The sequence below is a fragment of the Condylostylus longicornis genome, unplaced genomic scaffold, assembly GCF_029603195.1.
Source record: "Condylostylus longicornis isolate FDR11 unplaced genomic scaffold, ASM2960319v2 ptg000095l, whole genome shotgun sequence".
Lineage (NCBI taxonomy): Eukaryota > Metazoa > Arthropoda > Insecta > Diptera > Dolichopodidae > Condylostylus > Condylostylus longicornis.
Window position 1 is genome coordinate 260,270 of NW_026578063.1, and position 16,433 is coordinate 276,702.

At 31.1% G+C, this 16,433-nt stretch overlaps 1 protein-coding gene across 1 annotated transcript; it reads right to left on the reverse strand.

Annotated features, from left to right (window-relative positions):
• Positions 1-1,393: 1,393 nt before the first annotated feature.
• Positions 1,394-12,499, reverse strand: LOC129613900 (metacaspase-2-like). Its single transcript, XM_055528220.1, has 11 exons — positions 11,926-12,499; positions 11,549-11,791; positions 11,004-11,185; positions 9,718-10,114; positions 9,472-9,558; positions 8,778-8,972; positions 8,539-8,714; positions 8,369-8,456; positions 7,956-8,128; positions 7,848-7,901; positions 1,394-1,726 (listed from the first exon to the last, which is right to left on the reverse strand). The coding sequence occupies exons 1-11, from the start codon at positions 12,497-12,499 to the stop codon at positions 1,394-1,396; spliced, it is 2,502 nt and encodes an 833-aa protein (XP_055384195.1).
• Between the last annotated feature and the right edge of the window lie 3,934 nt (positions 12,500-16,433).

Consider the following 16,433-nt stretch of genomic DNA (forward strand, 5'->3'; position numbering starts at 1 on the left):
ATAAAAATGTTATAAAGAAACCAGTAAAAGCTTTTAAAGTTTCTGATGCTAATATATTTTCTAATATATTTAAAATCACACATAAAACTAAAAAGAATCATATGAACTTTTAATATAAAAAGAACATACAAATAGAGTAATTTTTATGAATTATAAAACATTAATTTAACTAAAATGGTTATTATATAAGATATATGTATTATGGGAGGCGTATCATACATAATTAGAAAATGTGTTAATATCAAACAATTTTTATACTCTGCACCTTCGTGAAGGGTATATTCACTTTGGTATGAACATGTATTTACATCAAAGTTGTCGATTGAATTATTTGTATTTGTTATTTCTTTTCATTATTCGTTTCGCAAGTTCTTTCTTTTCTGCCAAGGATGGCTGATAATGTAATTGGAACAACTCGGATAACGGGTTCGGGTAGCTGCCATAAAACTCAAAGGTTATGTTAAATATTTCAAAAACTAATTTATTACCAATTTCGCCAGAAATTGGTAATAAATTATTATATTGTAATGGAATTTCAGAATTTAAATCCACGTATTTTTTTGATATTCTGATCTTTTTTGCACGATTTATAATTGCAATACATTGATAATTTTCTTCTTCAAAAAAATATTTATAATATAGTCTTGTGGGGTCCTCATTTGACACAAAAACTTTACGCACTTTACTTATAGTAAACTTTTCATTACATGTGTTTTTAACGAAATTAAGAAGGTTTGATATTACTTTAAAATTTAAAAAATCATTTCTATGTCAACATAAAATGAAGAGTTAATTTTAGAACATCTTATAAGGGAATACCATTGCTCTGGCACAAAAATACCTTTTTTACTTTTTCCGATGTTTGCGTGAACGCTATCCCCTTCATTTTGTGTGTGGCCCCTTTCTAAGTATCTATGGGTTATGCTTACTTTATATTTATTTGCAGCACAAGCATGAAAAGAAAATAAAGTTTTGTTGCGATTTTGGCCAGCACAATTGTCTGACGAAAAATAGAACTCATTACAGTCTTCTTTTGCTTTATTTCAATATACTTTTCTAAACAGCTAGAAACTTCGACGGAGCATTTTTTCGTAATAATTTCATGCCATACGTAGCAATATCCGGTTTTACTTGCCATACTGTATATTGTAAAGTTGTAAGTATTGTACTTTCTTTTACAGTAAAAAACCGAAGTTTCAGCTTGGGACATTGACAGAATTTCTGGAAATCGAATACAGCTGTGCCTACGTTCTGGTTTTCTTTTGCCATTTTTTTATCTTTTATTTTTAACTATCGAGCATTATTTTTATTTGCTAAATGTTGAAGCTGAGCAGATTTGATTTTTACGTTACTTTTCTGAGAATCATTTATTACCGTAGGCCATACAAGTATCTCACTGGTCCTTTTTCGGTCTAAAAAAACCTATGTTAAATTGAATGTTAAATATATCGCGGTATTTTCTTTCAGTTATTTTGCATTCCTGATTATTTTCTTCAAACGAAGTCTTGAAAAGGCGATACATTTTTGCTATATTTAAGTCTCCTATATTTAAGTATATTGATATATAGGTTTTTGTAACTGATTTTCTCAAGTAATCCGATTCAACAACAGGAAATGATTTGATGTGTTTGACTATTGCTTCCTGGTTTTTGTTAACATCATCTTTTAAAATTCTGACGTGAAGTCCCCTTTTATCATTGACTAATGCTCCATCTCCATCTTGTATCTTTCGATAATTCAATCCATTCGGAATTTATATCAAGCGTATTGAGAAACATTATTCTACCAACTTTTTCTTTTTGGTTCCTTCAGCAGAGAATATATTTAAAAAGTAGTGCTTATTTCCGGTTCTCCATATTTTCTTATAATTTTGCAGCTCTGTTTTTGCTGATAAAGTGTAAAATTAAATGTAAAATTCCACTGCCTATATTTATTTTATAATTTTCAGAAGTTTTCGAAATTTTTCTGACGATCAATCACAAAATCATTTATTTTTTTAAAGCATTCCATTTTGCAACTACATGGTTTTTTTCATTTTTCTTTCTTTTATAGATTTACTATAAACATTGACATGTTTTTTTCCAGTATTAAAAGCTTCTTTAGACATTACACTTTTCGATTTATTTTTTAAAACCGGTCGTTTTTTGGAGGTTTTTTCTTGAACATTTTCGTTTCGCCGTTTTTTCTGATTTCTTGCAGGACGTTTTTCTGATTCTTTGTTATTTTTTTCGACGTATTTTTGGGGTAATAGGACTGTGAGCTGGTGCCTCACACTCCAAGTCTGAATCTGAGTCTTAACAATCGGCAAACAAAAGGCAGCAAATATTCACTACCGCTATTTTCGAAATCTAAATTTTTTTTAAAAGAAGACAACATAATATTACATTAATTATTATAATATATTTTATTAATTTACAAAAAAAAGTTATACTAAGTAAATTTCGTATAAAATCAAGTACATAATATCGAAAGTGCTTTGCTTATAGGTATGCTTCTCCATAATTTTCAATTAAAAATTTCAAATATTTCACAATAGTGACTTTTAATTAAAAATTCAGTGTTATATTTTAAATTATAGTATTTCTTTAAAATGTTATTAAAGAAGTAGTTAAAAAAAGTTAAATGCTAATTTTCTCTTTTAATTGTTTTTAATTTTTTAAACAAAAAATTTAGTGATGTTAAATCAATTTTTAATGCCGTAACGACTTTTAAATTTCAAATTCAATTTTAATTTTTGAGTTTTTTGAATATTTAACGAACTTTTCTGTGTAATGGTAAAATAATATAACTGAATGTATAGGTTTTATGCGGAATAATGAACGTTTGTAGTTTTATATATTATGTATGTACACACGCAAACATTTCGTTTTAAAAGCTGTATTGCAGTGAAATTTAAAAAAAAATTCTTTTTGGTGTAATTTACAAACAAGATTTACTGCATTTGGGATCATATTATTTCTGTAATAATTGTACAAGCGGAAAATCATAATGGTCTTGACTAAAATTGAGAAAATAAATAAATTTTTCGACTTTTTTTGAAAGCAAGAAAAAAAAACTGTTTCTAAAATAACCGTTGCTGCAAGTAAATCACAAAAGTTTCAAATCATTATGTCTACATATGTTTTCATACATAACTATACGTATCTAGGTAGATACATAAGTTATTATAAGTATATGAATTTATGCAAGAGAAATTATGTTAAAAATTAAAAAAAATCTGATGTCGTCAGCACATAACCGACCGCAATGTGTAAAAATGTCTTTTAAATACTTCTTTCCAATTTTTAGGACATTAGTAAGCTTATAGTTAAAATACCGAGAAAAATATAAATTTGGCTCTTAGTAGAGTTTCGTTTTGTGTTACCTGATTCCCCAGAAATGCTCGCCAGTTAGTTTCGGTAACAAATAGAACTCAAATATCTAATTTCAAAAAATTCCATCAATTCGTTCCGTAGATATGGTGAAAAATGTAAAATCGACACGCAAATCAGTTTTCGAGCCCTGATCTTGCCAAAAAATATTTATATGTTCATTGTTTCAATACGATGAATTCAAATATTAAATTTCAATGAAATCGGTTGATTATTTCTGTTTATATACACAAAAATGTATATTTGGCCCGTAGTAAACGTCCAGTTTCTGATGCCTGATTTCTTCCAAAAGTTAGGAATTTTGGCGGACGGTCGAGCAAAGCTTATATATGAAATTTGAAGAAAATCGATTGAATATTTTATTTAAAATATTCAAAAATTTAAAACAGGCCCGCTAAAACGTGCAGTTCCCGAGGCCAAAAGTTGATATCTATCCCAAAAGTTGATCAATCTGTGCCATGGTGGAAATAAACTTACATGTAAAAATTCATCAAACTCGGTTCAGCAGAACTTGAGATACACGCGTGCACACACAGACCGACAGACCGACACACCGACAGACCAACAGACCGACAAACCGACAGATCGACAGGTTGTTAAAAATAGTATACTTACACTTCCCTACTATGGAGAAGTGCATTCCCACCGAAAACTCGATATGCAAAATTTGTTGCCATCACATAACCTACTTATTGCATACGCAATACGGTCTGTAAGAAACGTCTTCAAGGTAACTGTCAATTTGTCAGCCTTTTTACCATACTGACATATACCTGGCCTTTTTTACCGTTATTTTTTTTATACTGCATTTTTGAATCAAACGCAGTATATGTTTATGATTCTGAAATGACAACATAACAAGACCGATACCTACACATGCTGTAAAAGTAACATATTACGTCAAAAACAAATCTTTTTTAAATGTTAAAATAATCTGAATGAAAACTTACCTTGTAAACTTTCCTTGTCCACACTATAATTTTCCAAATATATGATTTTTTCCTTTTCTGAAACAGTCAACACTGGACCATCTGATTAGAGAAATTATATTTTTGCAAACATTTGCAAAATTAGGTATATATTATAAAATAAGTAAATACCTGTATTATTAGGTTCTTGCTGAATATTTCTATTTTTTAAAATATCTCTCGCCATTTCTAATAATATTTTTCCCTGTTTACTCATTTTAAGCACTTTTAAAAAAAATTTTTGAAAAAATGTGCTTATTAGTTTCACTCTGTCCGTCCGTCCGTCCGTCCATCTGTCTGTGGGCACTTTTTTTTGTTTACAAAACTTCTACACCCTTGAAGATAGAAAAATGAAATTTTGTATGTACATAGATCTTTACTAGAAATTTATTTCCGTATAACAAAATTTTTACTTATCTCTTTTCCTCTAGAAGCTATACCTCCTCAAAACCCTAAAAATGGTCTTTTTTAACTAATTGTTGCAATGAAACCACGAGCATTTTTGAAATTTTGCAAACGCATACAGGCAGTGGCTTGCTTCCCCTACCGCGGTATATTATAGTTAAACTGTAGAAAAACAAAATTTACCGTTATCTAAAGTCTTTTCCAAATTTTTGATTTCTAGATTTCTAGTTTTTCTTCTAGATCCTAGCCTGTAGAAGCTTGAAATTTAACGGACTTTCAGATATTAACAAATAATTCATTTCGTTGGAAGAAAATTTTTTTCCATCTCCACCCCCTCTCAATATCGCCTCTTGAAATTTGTGAAATTTGAATTATATTAAAATATTTCCGAAACCGCAAGTTTTTTCAAATTTTTATAAACACAAAAAGCTAACGGTAAATTCCGTGGCATTAAAAAATATAATTATTTTTCTTAACTCACACAATTAACCCTTAAAATCGAGCATTATGTTAACGCCTCATTATATTAATTTTTGCTTTATTTCATAGACAAAGATTGCATCATCCTAAATATATGCAATCCTAGAAATAGCTTTGTATATGAATGAAAATAATTTCAATAGTGTGATAGGTATACATTGACTATATTTAAAAGCAGAATTTTCATTTGTTGAAGGGAAAAGTGCTACAATACACACTATTGGTTTGGCGCAACTTTGTTTTTTTGTTTTTTTATATTATAAACTTACGCTTTTGTTATTTTTATATTAAAAAAATTTCCGGTTAAGAGCATGTAATATTTTTATTAAAAAAATTTCCGTATAAAAGTATTACTTTCGACTTTGTTATACTATTATTTAGGAGATTTTTGGAAATGTAAAAAAAGTAAAACATAACTTCGGCCATAACTTCGGCTATGATTGTACGATTAGGCTGATTTTTTGCTGAGATATGTGGTTCGATACGGGCTTTCTAAATATGCATCAGATTAATAGTATCACAATGAATACTATTAATTGGGATGGTCGATATGTTCTAAAAATTTTAACGGAAAGGTAGTTGAAATTAACTCCAAAAGCTAATTTTAAATATTCGGTTCATGAAACTTGGTAGTCATGTGCCCTATTGTAGGTCACATATATTCCTGAAGTTTTATTGGAATGACTTTAGAGGTTCGGCTAACTGCCATACAACTCCAAAACCTAATTTTAAATATTCAGAAATATAATAAGCCCTAGCTACCTGTGGGACAAAACATGGAAAGACAACGAAAACAAAACAACAAAACAAGACTGACAAGACAACAAAATAAAACAGCAAAACAATACCTATTGAGCAGTATGGAGATTAACTTTCGTAACGCTTACAAGGATGTAGATATGTAGAGCATCTCATCTACGTCCATCTATCAACCGGGGATTCTCGAAGGGAGCAGAACTGTGAGCTCTGACCACAGCCAATGAGGAAAAATACTCCAGGCAAGAAAGGAAAAGGAGAGGTAGGAAGCAACCCTATCCGCCGCCGTTGGGATAACCAGGGGGTCTGGATGATCAGAACTGGGTGGACTCTGTTACACTGGCGTAAGATGGTACTTATACGTTTCCTGGAACAGGGCAAAACGCATGGAAAGGCCCAGAAATTGGCAGCGGATAGGAAGAGGTGCGTAGAAGGACAGGTCCAGGCTGCTCTTGGTAGAAAAAGAGAACGAAAGTCTTTGACACCCCAGGAGGAGCAAGCGAAAAGGAAAATGACTGCTCAGAATAATGAGGCGGGAACGAGTACAGCACACCCTGTTCCGAGAACTACATCAGGTGTCAGCTATGCGGCGACTATCAAGGTCATAAGGGTCGCGATTTGGCGAAGAACTACTCTTGGAAATACTGACACAACACAAGCAAAAGGCCGGGACGAGTTCACTCTGTTTGAAGGAATTCACTTCAAACCTGAAATAATTTTCATCGATTGTGCAGATGGAGAGGCCGCAAGAGAGCTGATGACGCAGGCAAACACGTTTAGCACGTAACAGGGCCCAGAATTGGCTGAAGGCGCTTCAGCAAACCGCTTCGAAAATGAGGGCCACGTTCTTTGCCACGCAAAATGATTGGCAGAAAATCAGTAGTTTTTTGGCCGGAGAAACCTTAGGCTGAGGCTGCAAAAACGGGGGCCACAAACGACGGGTAGGGCATTTTCGATGATAACGGTCGGTAGCGGAAATGGCCGATGAGCTGGAACTAACCTTCCTTAACCTCAAGGAGTCGTCTCCAAAGAAGGTGATCCTTCGGAGAGGGGAACACTTCCGTCCCAGCAATAAAACCTCCCGTCCGATGGTATAGTTTCACTATGCCAGGTATAACTGGGATTGTCCAGGTATGGCTTCACTATGCCAGGGGTTGGAGCTTCACCTGGAAAGGGCTGTCATTGACGTGATTGTCGGCATGAACTGCCCCACGTCTGCTTTCTAGTAAGAAAAACATTAACTTTATTCTCCTTTTATTATTTCCGCGAGGAAGGAGTATAGGGTGAAATTAACGATCTATAACAAAGAAGTCCGCGGGTCTAAGATTTACGGAAGTCGGAATTATGAATAAAAACAAATATTAGAATTTGAAAATTGAAAAAAAGGTTTTATTAGTTAATTATTGGTAATGTTATTTAAATAATACTAATTAATATTAGTTAGATATTATATTACAGATTTTATTTAAATATCATTTAAATATTCTTTTTTGGTAACGTTGGTTAAATTTTGGCAGTTAACAATATTCTTAACGTATATGAATAATACTCCTTAATTCGGTTTTATTTTCACTAAAACAACTCGCGTCGCGAACGGTAGGAACAAGAATAATTAATAATTACTATAAAGCTTTTTTCGTTTTTGAAACAGTCATGTTGCAATGCAACGTGCTGATAAAAGACCAAGAAAAACGAAATTTATTTTGCATAAAAATATGCATCAAACATAAAATTTGAAATCGATACGAAAATGCAAAATACAGCTGATGCGCACAAATATGTTTGCGCGCGTAAATTATTGTTATAAAAAATATACTTTGTTCAGTAGTTGAAATATGCTTCTATTATAGGGTGTTCCGGTTGTTACCGCAACTCCCCCACCCTTTGACGAAGGCTCCAAAGGAGTTATTTTAATGCTTTCCTTTTTTTTATAAAACAAATAAATTACAATTACAGTAAGTATGATTATAATTACCAATTTTACAGGATAATTTATAAGTTTTTCAACGGTACTAACATACATAATTTCTTTAATGTTTTCTCTATTATTCTTCATATTTTCTAAATGCAATTTATCAAAAGTTAACTCCGATTCAGTATTTATATTTTCTTTAATTACAATATTTGAATTTGGTGAAATTATAGTATCTTTTATTTCAACGTTAAAATTTTTATAAGTTATATTATTAATTATAATTTGACATTGTTCAAATTTTATCAAATTTGTTCCCTTAATGGTAATATCAAAATCATTACAGTTATGAAGAATATTGGTTTTCTCAATATTTTTTGTGATAATTAATTCAATCTTTATTTCTTTAATGGATGATTCCTTAAATTTTCTAAAATTACATTTAGTTTCATTTTGGTTAAAAAGTTTTATAGTACATGAATCATTCATTTCCTTTAAATTTCTTTTTAAGTTTCCTAATACATTTGAATAATATACAATCTTATTATCATCAATTAAAATTTCCTGTTGTTCAACAATTAGTGTTTTATTTAGTTTATTAGGTATCGGTTCTGTAAAGATTTTAGTATATTGGTATTAAAATTACTATGACTAATTCTTTTCCAAATGCAACAATGCTAATTTTAATATTTGCTAGGGTATTTAGGTCTGGGATTTCTTCAAATTCATTGTCAGTTAATATATTTTTTGTGAGTATGCCTAACCTACTGGTTAAAATTGTCTGTTCAATGTCGTCAATATGGTTTTTCAGTAAAGTAATGTCTTAATTTATGTGATATAGTTGTTGAGTATAGTTCATTTGATCTTTTTTAATATAATTTATGCCTGGTTCTAATGGTAAGTCCATTCTGTCCTTGTTCAATTTAACAAGAACTAAAGTTTTCTTTTTAAGGATTTTATTATAGATTTGTTCGTATTCGTCTTCCTTTACTTTTCCTTGAATGAGGTCAATTGGTTTTTTGTTAGCCGAGGAGTGTATAGTATTATTATAGTAATCGTTAATTAAAATAAGTTGTTCTTCTATAAGTAGGTTTCTTTTAGTGTGTTTTAGTAATCACAAGTGCTCGTTTACCGTGTTATGGAGGCGTTCATTGTCCGAATTGCTATTATGGTTCGAGTTAGATGTATAATGTATCTCTATGTTGTTTTCTTTTAGAAATTTTTTCATTAGGCCCGATTTCATGCCTAACTCATTATCCGTAACTATTTTAATTATATAGCCATATATACTAATATATCTCATGATGGATTTTCTATATTCTGGTTCACTTAGGTTCTGTATTTTGGTGAACATAGCAACCTTACTAAACTTGTCGATCATTGTGACGAGTGACGAATAGGGACTTATTTATTGAATAGAACACATCCATGTGTACTACCCGATTGGGTCTGTTAGGGGTTTCTGATAACTTTAAAGGTATTTTTGGAGGGGACCTATTATATTTTTCAGAGATATATATCTCGCAACTATTTATATATTCCGTTATTTTCTGTTTCATGTTGGGCCAATAGAATTCACCCTTTATTTCCTCGTAAACTTTGTTAATTCCTCTATGGTTATTTTCTAAATGTTTATTCTGTATGACGGTTTCTAATTCTTTTTCGTCTGTAATATTTTTTAGGTTTTTGGTACATCTTATAATTTTGTAATTAGGGAAATGATTTCTAACTATATTGTTTAATTTTTCTAAGATTTCATCAGAAGTAAAGATAGCGTTAGTGTTTTTTGGGTCAAAGTGATTTTTGACAATTAAAATTAGGGTACGTTCGTCTATATCTTTTGGTAATATAGTGTTGCATTTACTATTGTGTATTTTTCGGGTATATATGCTTAATGATCCGGAACCAATTTGTTTTATGATAATTTGGTTTTTGTATAAATTGAGGGCTGTTGCAGTACTTATTATTTTTTGAAATGTATCTCCACTTTCTGTAGTGTTATTTTGTGTCTCTTCGTCATTTTCATTAAAATTTATGTCCATTCTACTTAAAAAATCCGCGACTTTATTTGCTTGACCTTTCTTATATTCTATCTCATAATCATATTCCTGTATTTGTAATTTCCAACGGATCAACTTACTATTCGGCTCCTCTAAACTATTGAGCCATACTAGAGGTTTGTGGTCCGTAAATAGTTTAATTTTTCTTCCGAATACGTAAGCCTAAATTGTTTCAAGCACCATACAATACTAAGAAGCTTCTTTTCAATAGTAGAATAGTTAATTTCGTGTTCGTTAAGGGTGCGTGAGACATATGCTATAGGTTTGTTTTCTTGGGACAACACACCACCAATAACGTAATGGCTGGCGTCTATTGTGATCTCAAATGTTTTCCTGAAATCGGGATAAATAAGTATAGGGGAAGAAATCAGTTTTGCTTTTAGAATGTTAAAGCTATTTATATTTTGTTCGTTATTTACATCAATTTTAGAGTTTTTCTTTAGGAAGACAGTCATCGGTTTAGCTATATCAGCGAAGTTGCGAATAAATTTCCGGCAATATCCGGCAATACCGAGATATCTTTAAATTTCTCTAGGTGACTTGGGAATCTGACATTTTTGTATTATTTCTATCTTTTTTTAATTGGGTTTTATTCCTTGTTCATTAACAACGTGTCCTAGGAATTCAACTTCCTTTCTGAGAAAGTCACACTTTTCTAATTGGACTCGAAGTCTGGCATGTTTTAATTTAGTGAAAATCTTTTTCAAATTGTTTATTTGTTCCTTTAAGCCATTAGAGAACACCACAATGTCGTCCATATATGTTCTTTTCCAATATAATCTCTGAGAATGTTTCCCATTAGACGCCGAAATGTACTAGGACCATTTTTCAAGCCAAAAGGCATCCGGCAGAACTCTTAATAACCGTTGTCGAAGGAGAACGCGGTTTTTTCTATGTCGTTTGCATCCAATTCGATTTGATGAAAACCTGATTTTAAATCTATAACTGAAAAATATGTGCTTTTTCAAAGTTTGTCGAGTATTTCTCCAATATTTGGTATAAGGTAGGCATCGCTTATCGTTTTTTCGTTTAGTTTCCTACAATCTATTACTATACGGTATTTTCTATTTCCAGAGGCGTCCAACTTTTTCGAAACGACCCATACTGGACTGTTGTGAGGACTCGGGCTTGGTTGGATTATTTTATTTCCAAGCATTTCTTCAATTTGCTTTTGAATTTCTGCTTTATGAATATAGGGATATCGGTTTATTTTAGTTTTTATAGGGATACTGTCTATTGTATTGATTTTATGTTTTATTTTGTTAGTAAATGTTAAAGGTGTTTGTTGAGAGAATATTTTGTTAAATTCGCTTATAAGGTTATTTAATAGCGCCCTTTCTTCTTTATTTAAGTGGTCGGTTTTAATTTTATTTGAAAAATCTTTGTTTACATAACATTTTTCCTTAAATTCAAAACTATTAAATTCCACGATTTCGTCAATTTCTTCTGATGGAAAGACTTTGTCAAAGTTGAAAATTTTTGGTTCGTTGTTTGTATTAAGAATTTTTGCTCTAGCTTTAAAATTAGATACTTCGTACACACCTTCCAATACTTGAACATCAGAACTTAATTCGATCTAGTTTATTAATACATCACCATTATATTCTCTAACGGGAATTCTATAATAATATTCGCCGGGATCTATCTGATAAATTGTATTTTCTGGTTGATGATTGAAGTAAAGTCTTATGGGAACTTCACTCATAGTAAGGGTTTTATTTTTATAATCTATAAGGGAACTGTATTCTGTTAAAATGTCGTTGCCAATTAATCCATGATATGTCTCATGAAAATTATGTACGGAAAAGTTAAATTTTTTGCTAGATTTTATTTTAAATTCTTCGAAACATCTATAGATATAAATTCATCAATAATGGTATGGTTTCTCAACTCTCTTAATATTTATCGGTTTTTTAGGCGAACTCTTTCCGTTTGTTTAAAGACATCAGGTCGAACCAATTAACTCGACGCACCGCTGTCTATCAGAAATTTGTAATTATGAACTTTTATGTAGGGGAGTTTGGTTAATCCCATCTCCCGAAAATTTCCAATATCCAAAGCTTGCTGATTATTAATGTCCATAGGTTCGACTTGAGAATCGTTTTGATTAGGGTTATAGGGTCTTTTATTTTGGGTTTGCTGCCAACTAACTTGATTGAAATCCTGATTGCTGCTACTACTATTATTGGTATTAAAGGGATTTCGGTTTGTAAAATTCGTATATTTATTATTATTATTACGGAAAAAATTTGAATTTTGGTTAGTATTTGTGTTGGTTGAATTGTGACTTGTATTATAGAAATTTCTGTTTATAAAGTTATTATCTCTCCGAAAGTTCGTGTTACTATTATGTCTAAAAGGTAATTGTTGGGAGTTATTGCTTCTATTGTTAAAAGTACTACGAAAGCTATTTAAGTTTGAACAACTTTGTTTGGGAAAATTATTTCTATTATTATTAGTGTTATTATTTCTAAGGTTGGTAACGATTGTTATCGGTATGGGGGGCTCTATTATTGTTATTATTAAGGTATGCGTATCACGACTCATGTAAAATTTGAATCGAGCCTTCTAAAGATTGTGGATTCCTACAGGAAAGTATTGATTTTAAAGGCTCAGGGACTTTATTTTTAAAAACGTTTAGGGCACTGATATTGTTTGCATTCAAGTGACGTGTCATGCTTGCATTATCGTCCTGGTATTCTATTGAGTTTTCATATTAAGTCGATGCAGTATACATTTAATATCATTTTAGAAATGTACAGCATGAGTTTTGAAAACGACACTTCTTAACTCATCGAGCAATTGGTCGATCGATAATCTGTCCCCAAAATTGTTGTTAAGAACTTTTTTGATTTCGTCCCAAGTTGCTGCTTGGTTATTGATTTCCATGACCTCTCTAGCTTTTCCCGTTAGCTTGGATTTAATTATATCGGAAAAGATACCCTTTGAGAAATCGTCGTATTGAATTAAAAGAGGAGTTACGAGTATTCTATCAATCAAGTTTATAAAATTTTGTAAAGTACCGAATTTGCCATTAAATTGGGGCACGCGTTCTAAATATTTAAGTGGGTCGGGGGACAGTACTTTAGTTCCAGTCTCAGGGATTTTCCTTTGTTTTTCGGTATTTCCGTTAAAAGAAAGTAGTAATAATTTTTCAGCTAAAGTGTCAATATTGTCACTCTTAGGAGAGGACATAAAGTAGAGAGAAAAAAATTGATAACTTTATTTTTAAAATTCGAACAGGAAACTTTAATTAATAAGTTTGTTATTAATTTTATAAAAAAATTTTGTTATTCTGAACTATTTGAAAATTGATTTTATGTAAGTATATAAATTGATTTTACGTATGTATTTAATACACAAGCTTTAACTTTGATTTGGGAAATTTTTTAGTTACTTACGTGGCAAGAATAAATTATTAGAATTTCAAAATGTTTCAATATTCAACTTATGTATATGAGTTAAAAACGGTTATTACGTGGTTTTAAAAGAAATTTTGATTTTAATTATATTATTATTTTTGTAATATTTTCTAATTATGTATTTTTATTTATTATAAATTTTGTAATTTTATTTTTTTCTTTTTACTAATCAAACTGATTCAATTTCTTCATACCTTTTAAATCCTTATTCTCATAAAAAAAAAATTTGTTTTCTCTTTTTACCGACCGTGTTGTGTAAACAATAGGTAGGTTATGTGATGGCAACAAATTTTGCATATCGAGTTTTCGGTGGGAATGCACTTCTCCATAGTAGAGAAGTGTAAGTAAACTATTTTTAGCAACCTGTCGGTCCGTTGGTCTGTCGGTCTGTCGGTCTGTCGGTCTGTGTGTGCACGCGTGTATCTCAAGTTCTGCTGAACCGATTTTAATGAAATTTTATAAGTAAGTTTATTTTAACCATGGAACGAATTGATCAACTTTTGGGATATATCAGGCCTCGGGAACTGCACTTTTTAGCGGACCTGTTTTACATTTTTGAACATTTTGAAGAAAATATTCAACCGATTTACTTGAAATTTCATATATGAGCTTTGCTTGACCGTCCGTGAAAATTCCTAGCTTTTGGAACAAATCAGGCATCAGCAACTAAACGTTTACTGCGGGCCAAATATACATTTTTGTTTATATAAAGAGAAATAATCAACCGATTTCATTGAAATTTATTATTTGAATTCCTCGTATTAAAACAATGAACATGTAAATTTTTTGGAAAGATCAGGCATCGGCAACTAGACGTTTACTACAGGCCAAATATACATTTTTGTGTGTATAAAGAGAAATAATCAACGTATTTAATTGAAATTTAATATATGAATTCCTCGTATTAAAACAATGAATACATAAATTTTTTGGAAAGATCAGGGCTCGAAAACTGATTTGTGGGCCGATTTTACATTTTTTACTATTTTGAAGAACATATTCAACCGATTTACTTGAAATTACATATTTGAGCTTTGCTCAACCGTCCGCGAAAATTCCTAACTTTTGGAACAAATCAAGCATCAGCAACTGGACGTTTACAACGGGCTAAATATACATTTTTGTGTATATAAAGAGAAATAATCAACCGATTTCATTGAAATTTAATATTTGAATTTCTCGTATTAAAACAATGAACATAAAATTTTTTTGGAAAAATCAGGGCTCGAAAATTGATCTGCGGGCCGATTTTACATTTTTCACCATATTTACGGAACGAATTTATAGAATTCCTTGAAATTAGATATTTCAGTTCTGGTTGTTACCGAAACTAACTGGCGGGCATTTCAGATAATTCGGGTAGCACAAAACGAAACTCTACTAAGAGCCAAATTTCCATTTTTCTAGGTATGTTAACTATAAGCTTACTAATGTCCTAAAAATTGGAAAGAAGTATTTAAAAGACATTTTTTTTAATATTCTATAACACTTTCACTTAACTAGACAGTATACATAGCGGTCGGTTATGTGCTGACCACATCAGATTTTTTTTTTATTTTATTTATTTGTTTTCTTATTGAAAGAAAAATTAATGTTGGTTCTTATTTTGTTACAGAGAACTTATTTTAATATTTATTAATCAATTTATTATTTAAAATAATGTTTTAAACTTTACGTAAGCTTTATTTATTTGAAAATCACATTTATAAACTCTTTATTAAAAATCAATTGTTGTTGTTTATAATAATATATCTATTTATGGTATTGGAAGTACGCACCCTGTGATTTGCGCTCACAAGTACCGGCTAGTGTTGTTTATAATATTATATAATATATGTGTTGTATTAGTAGTAGGCACCAAATGATTTCCGTTCACACGTACCGACTATAGTTTAATTTACAAAAAAAATTTGTAATATTGTTATTAATTATTATATGAATTTTTATTATATAAGATTTTTATTATGGGCGCATCCTACCGACTGCGCCATTTACGGAAGTCGGAATTATGAATAAAAACAAATATTAGAATTTGAAAAATAAAAAAAAGGTTTTATTAGTTAATTATTGATAATATTATTTAAATAATACTATTTAATATTAGTTAGATATTATATTACATATTTTATTTAAATATCATTTAAATATTCTTTATATATACGTTGGTTAAGTTTTAGCAGTTAACAATATTCTTAACGTATATGTATAATATTCCTTAATTCGGTTTTATTTGCACTAAAACAACTCGCGTTGCAAACGGTAGGAACAAGAATAATTAATAATTACTATAAAGCTTTTTTCGTTTTTGATACAGTCACGTTACAATGCAACGTGTTGATAAAAGAACAAGAAAAACAAAATTTATTTTGCATAATAAATGCAAAATATGCTGATGCGCACAAATATGTTTGCGCGCGTAAATTATTGTTATAAAAAATATACTTTGTTATAAAGTTCAGTAGTTAAAATATGCTTCTATTATAGGGTGTTCCGGTCGTTACCGTAACTTCTAAGCACAGAAGCTTTTGCATTCTGCGAGAGCATAACGAAGACACCAGAGACCATTAGGATACAAAGGGTCCTGGCTAAGGATAGGTTGCTGACAACGGTTTTTGCACCCAGATAAGAGAGACATAGTGCCCACGTCATTGAGGCCACAGCCTCACATCGTTCCTATTGAAGATGATGGAGAAGATAATACACAATCAGATCCAGGCTATTGTGCTGGTAAGAGGGCCACTAAGCTTTTGTCAATATACGTATTGGGCGCGGAGCTCGACAGAGGTCGCTCTGTTCTGACGTATTAACATCTTAGAAAAGACATTAGAAAAGAAAGAGGTGGTGCTATGTGCGTTCTTGGACAACGAGGGGGCTTCCGACAATACTTCATATGAGACAATTGAGGGGGCCCTCCGTCTCCGTTGATACGAAGTTTAGTGGCGGGGTCCTTGAAAAACTTTTTAGTTAGGGAATTGATACCCAGGCTTATGCTGATGATATTGTTATCGTCGTACTCTCTGAGACATAGTCCAAACGAACTTACGGGTGGCGCAGATATG

What these genes read in the sequence shown, in the direction of transcription:
- LOC129613900 (XM_055528220.1), bottom strand. Translation starts at nt 12,499, where the DNA reads ATGAGTCGTGATACGCATACCTTAATAATAACAATAATAGAGCCCCCC. An exon ending in ACCAAAAGATATAGACGAAC is followed by an intron (nt 9,559 to 9,717) that starts GTACCCTAATTT and finishes AAAATATTACAG; the next exon opens with ACGAAAAAGAATTAGAAACC. An exon ending in TTGGAAAAGAATTAGTCATA is followed by an intron (nt 8,457 to 8,538) that starts GTAATTTTAATA and finishes GTTGAACAACAG; the next exon opens with GAAATTTTAATTGATGATAA.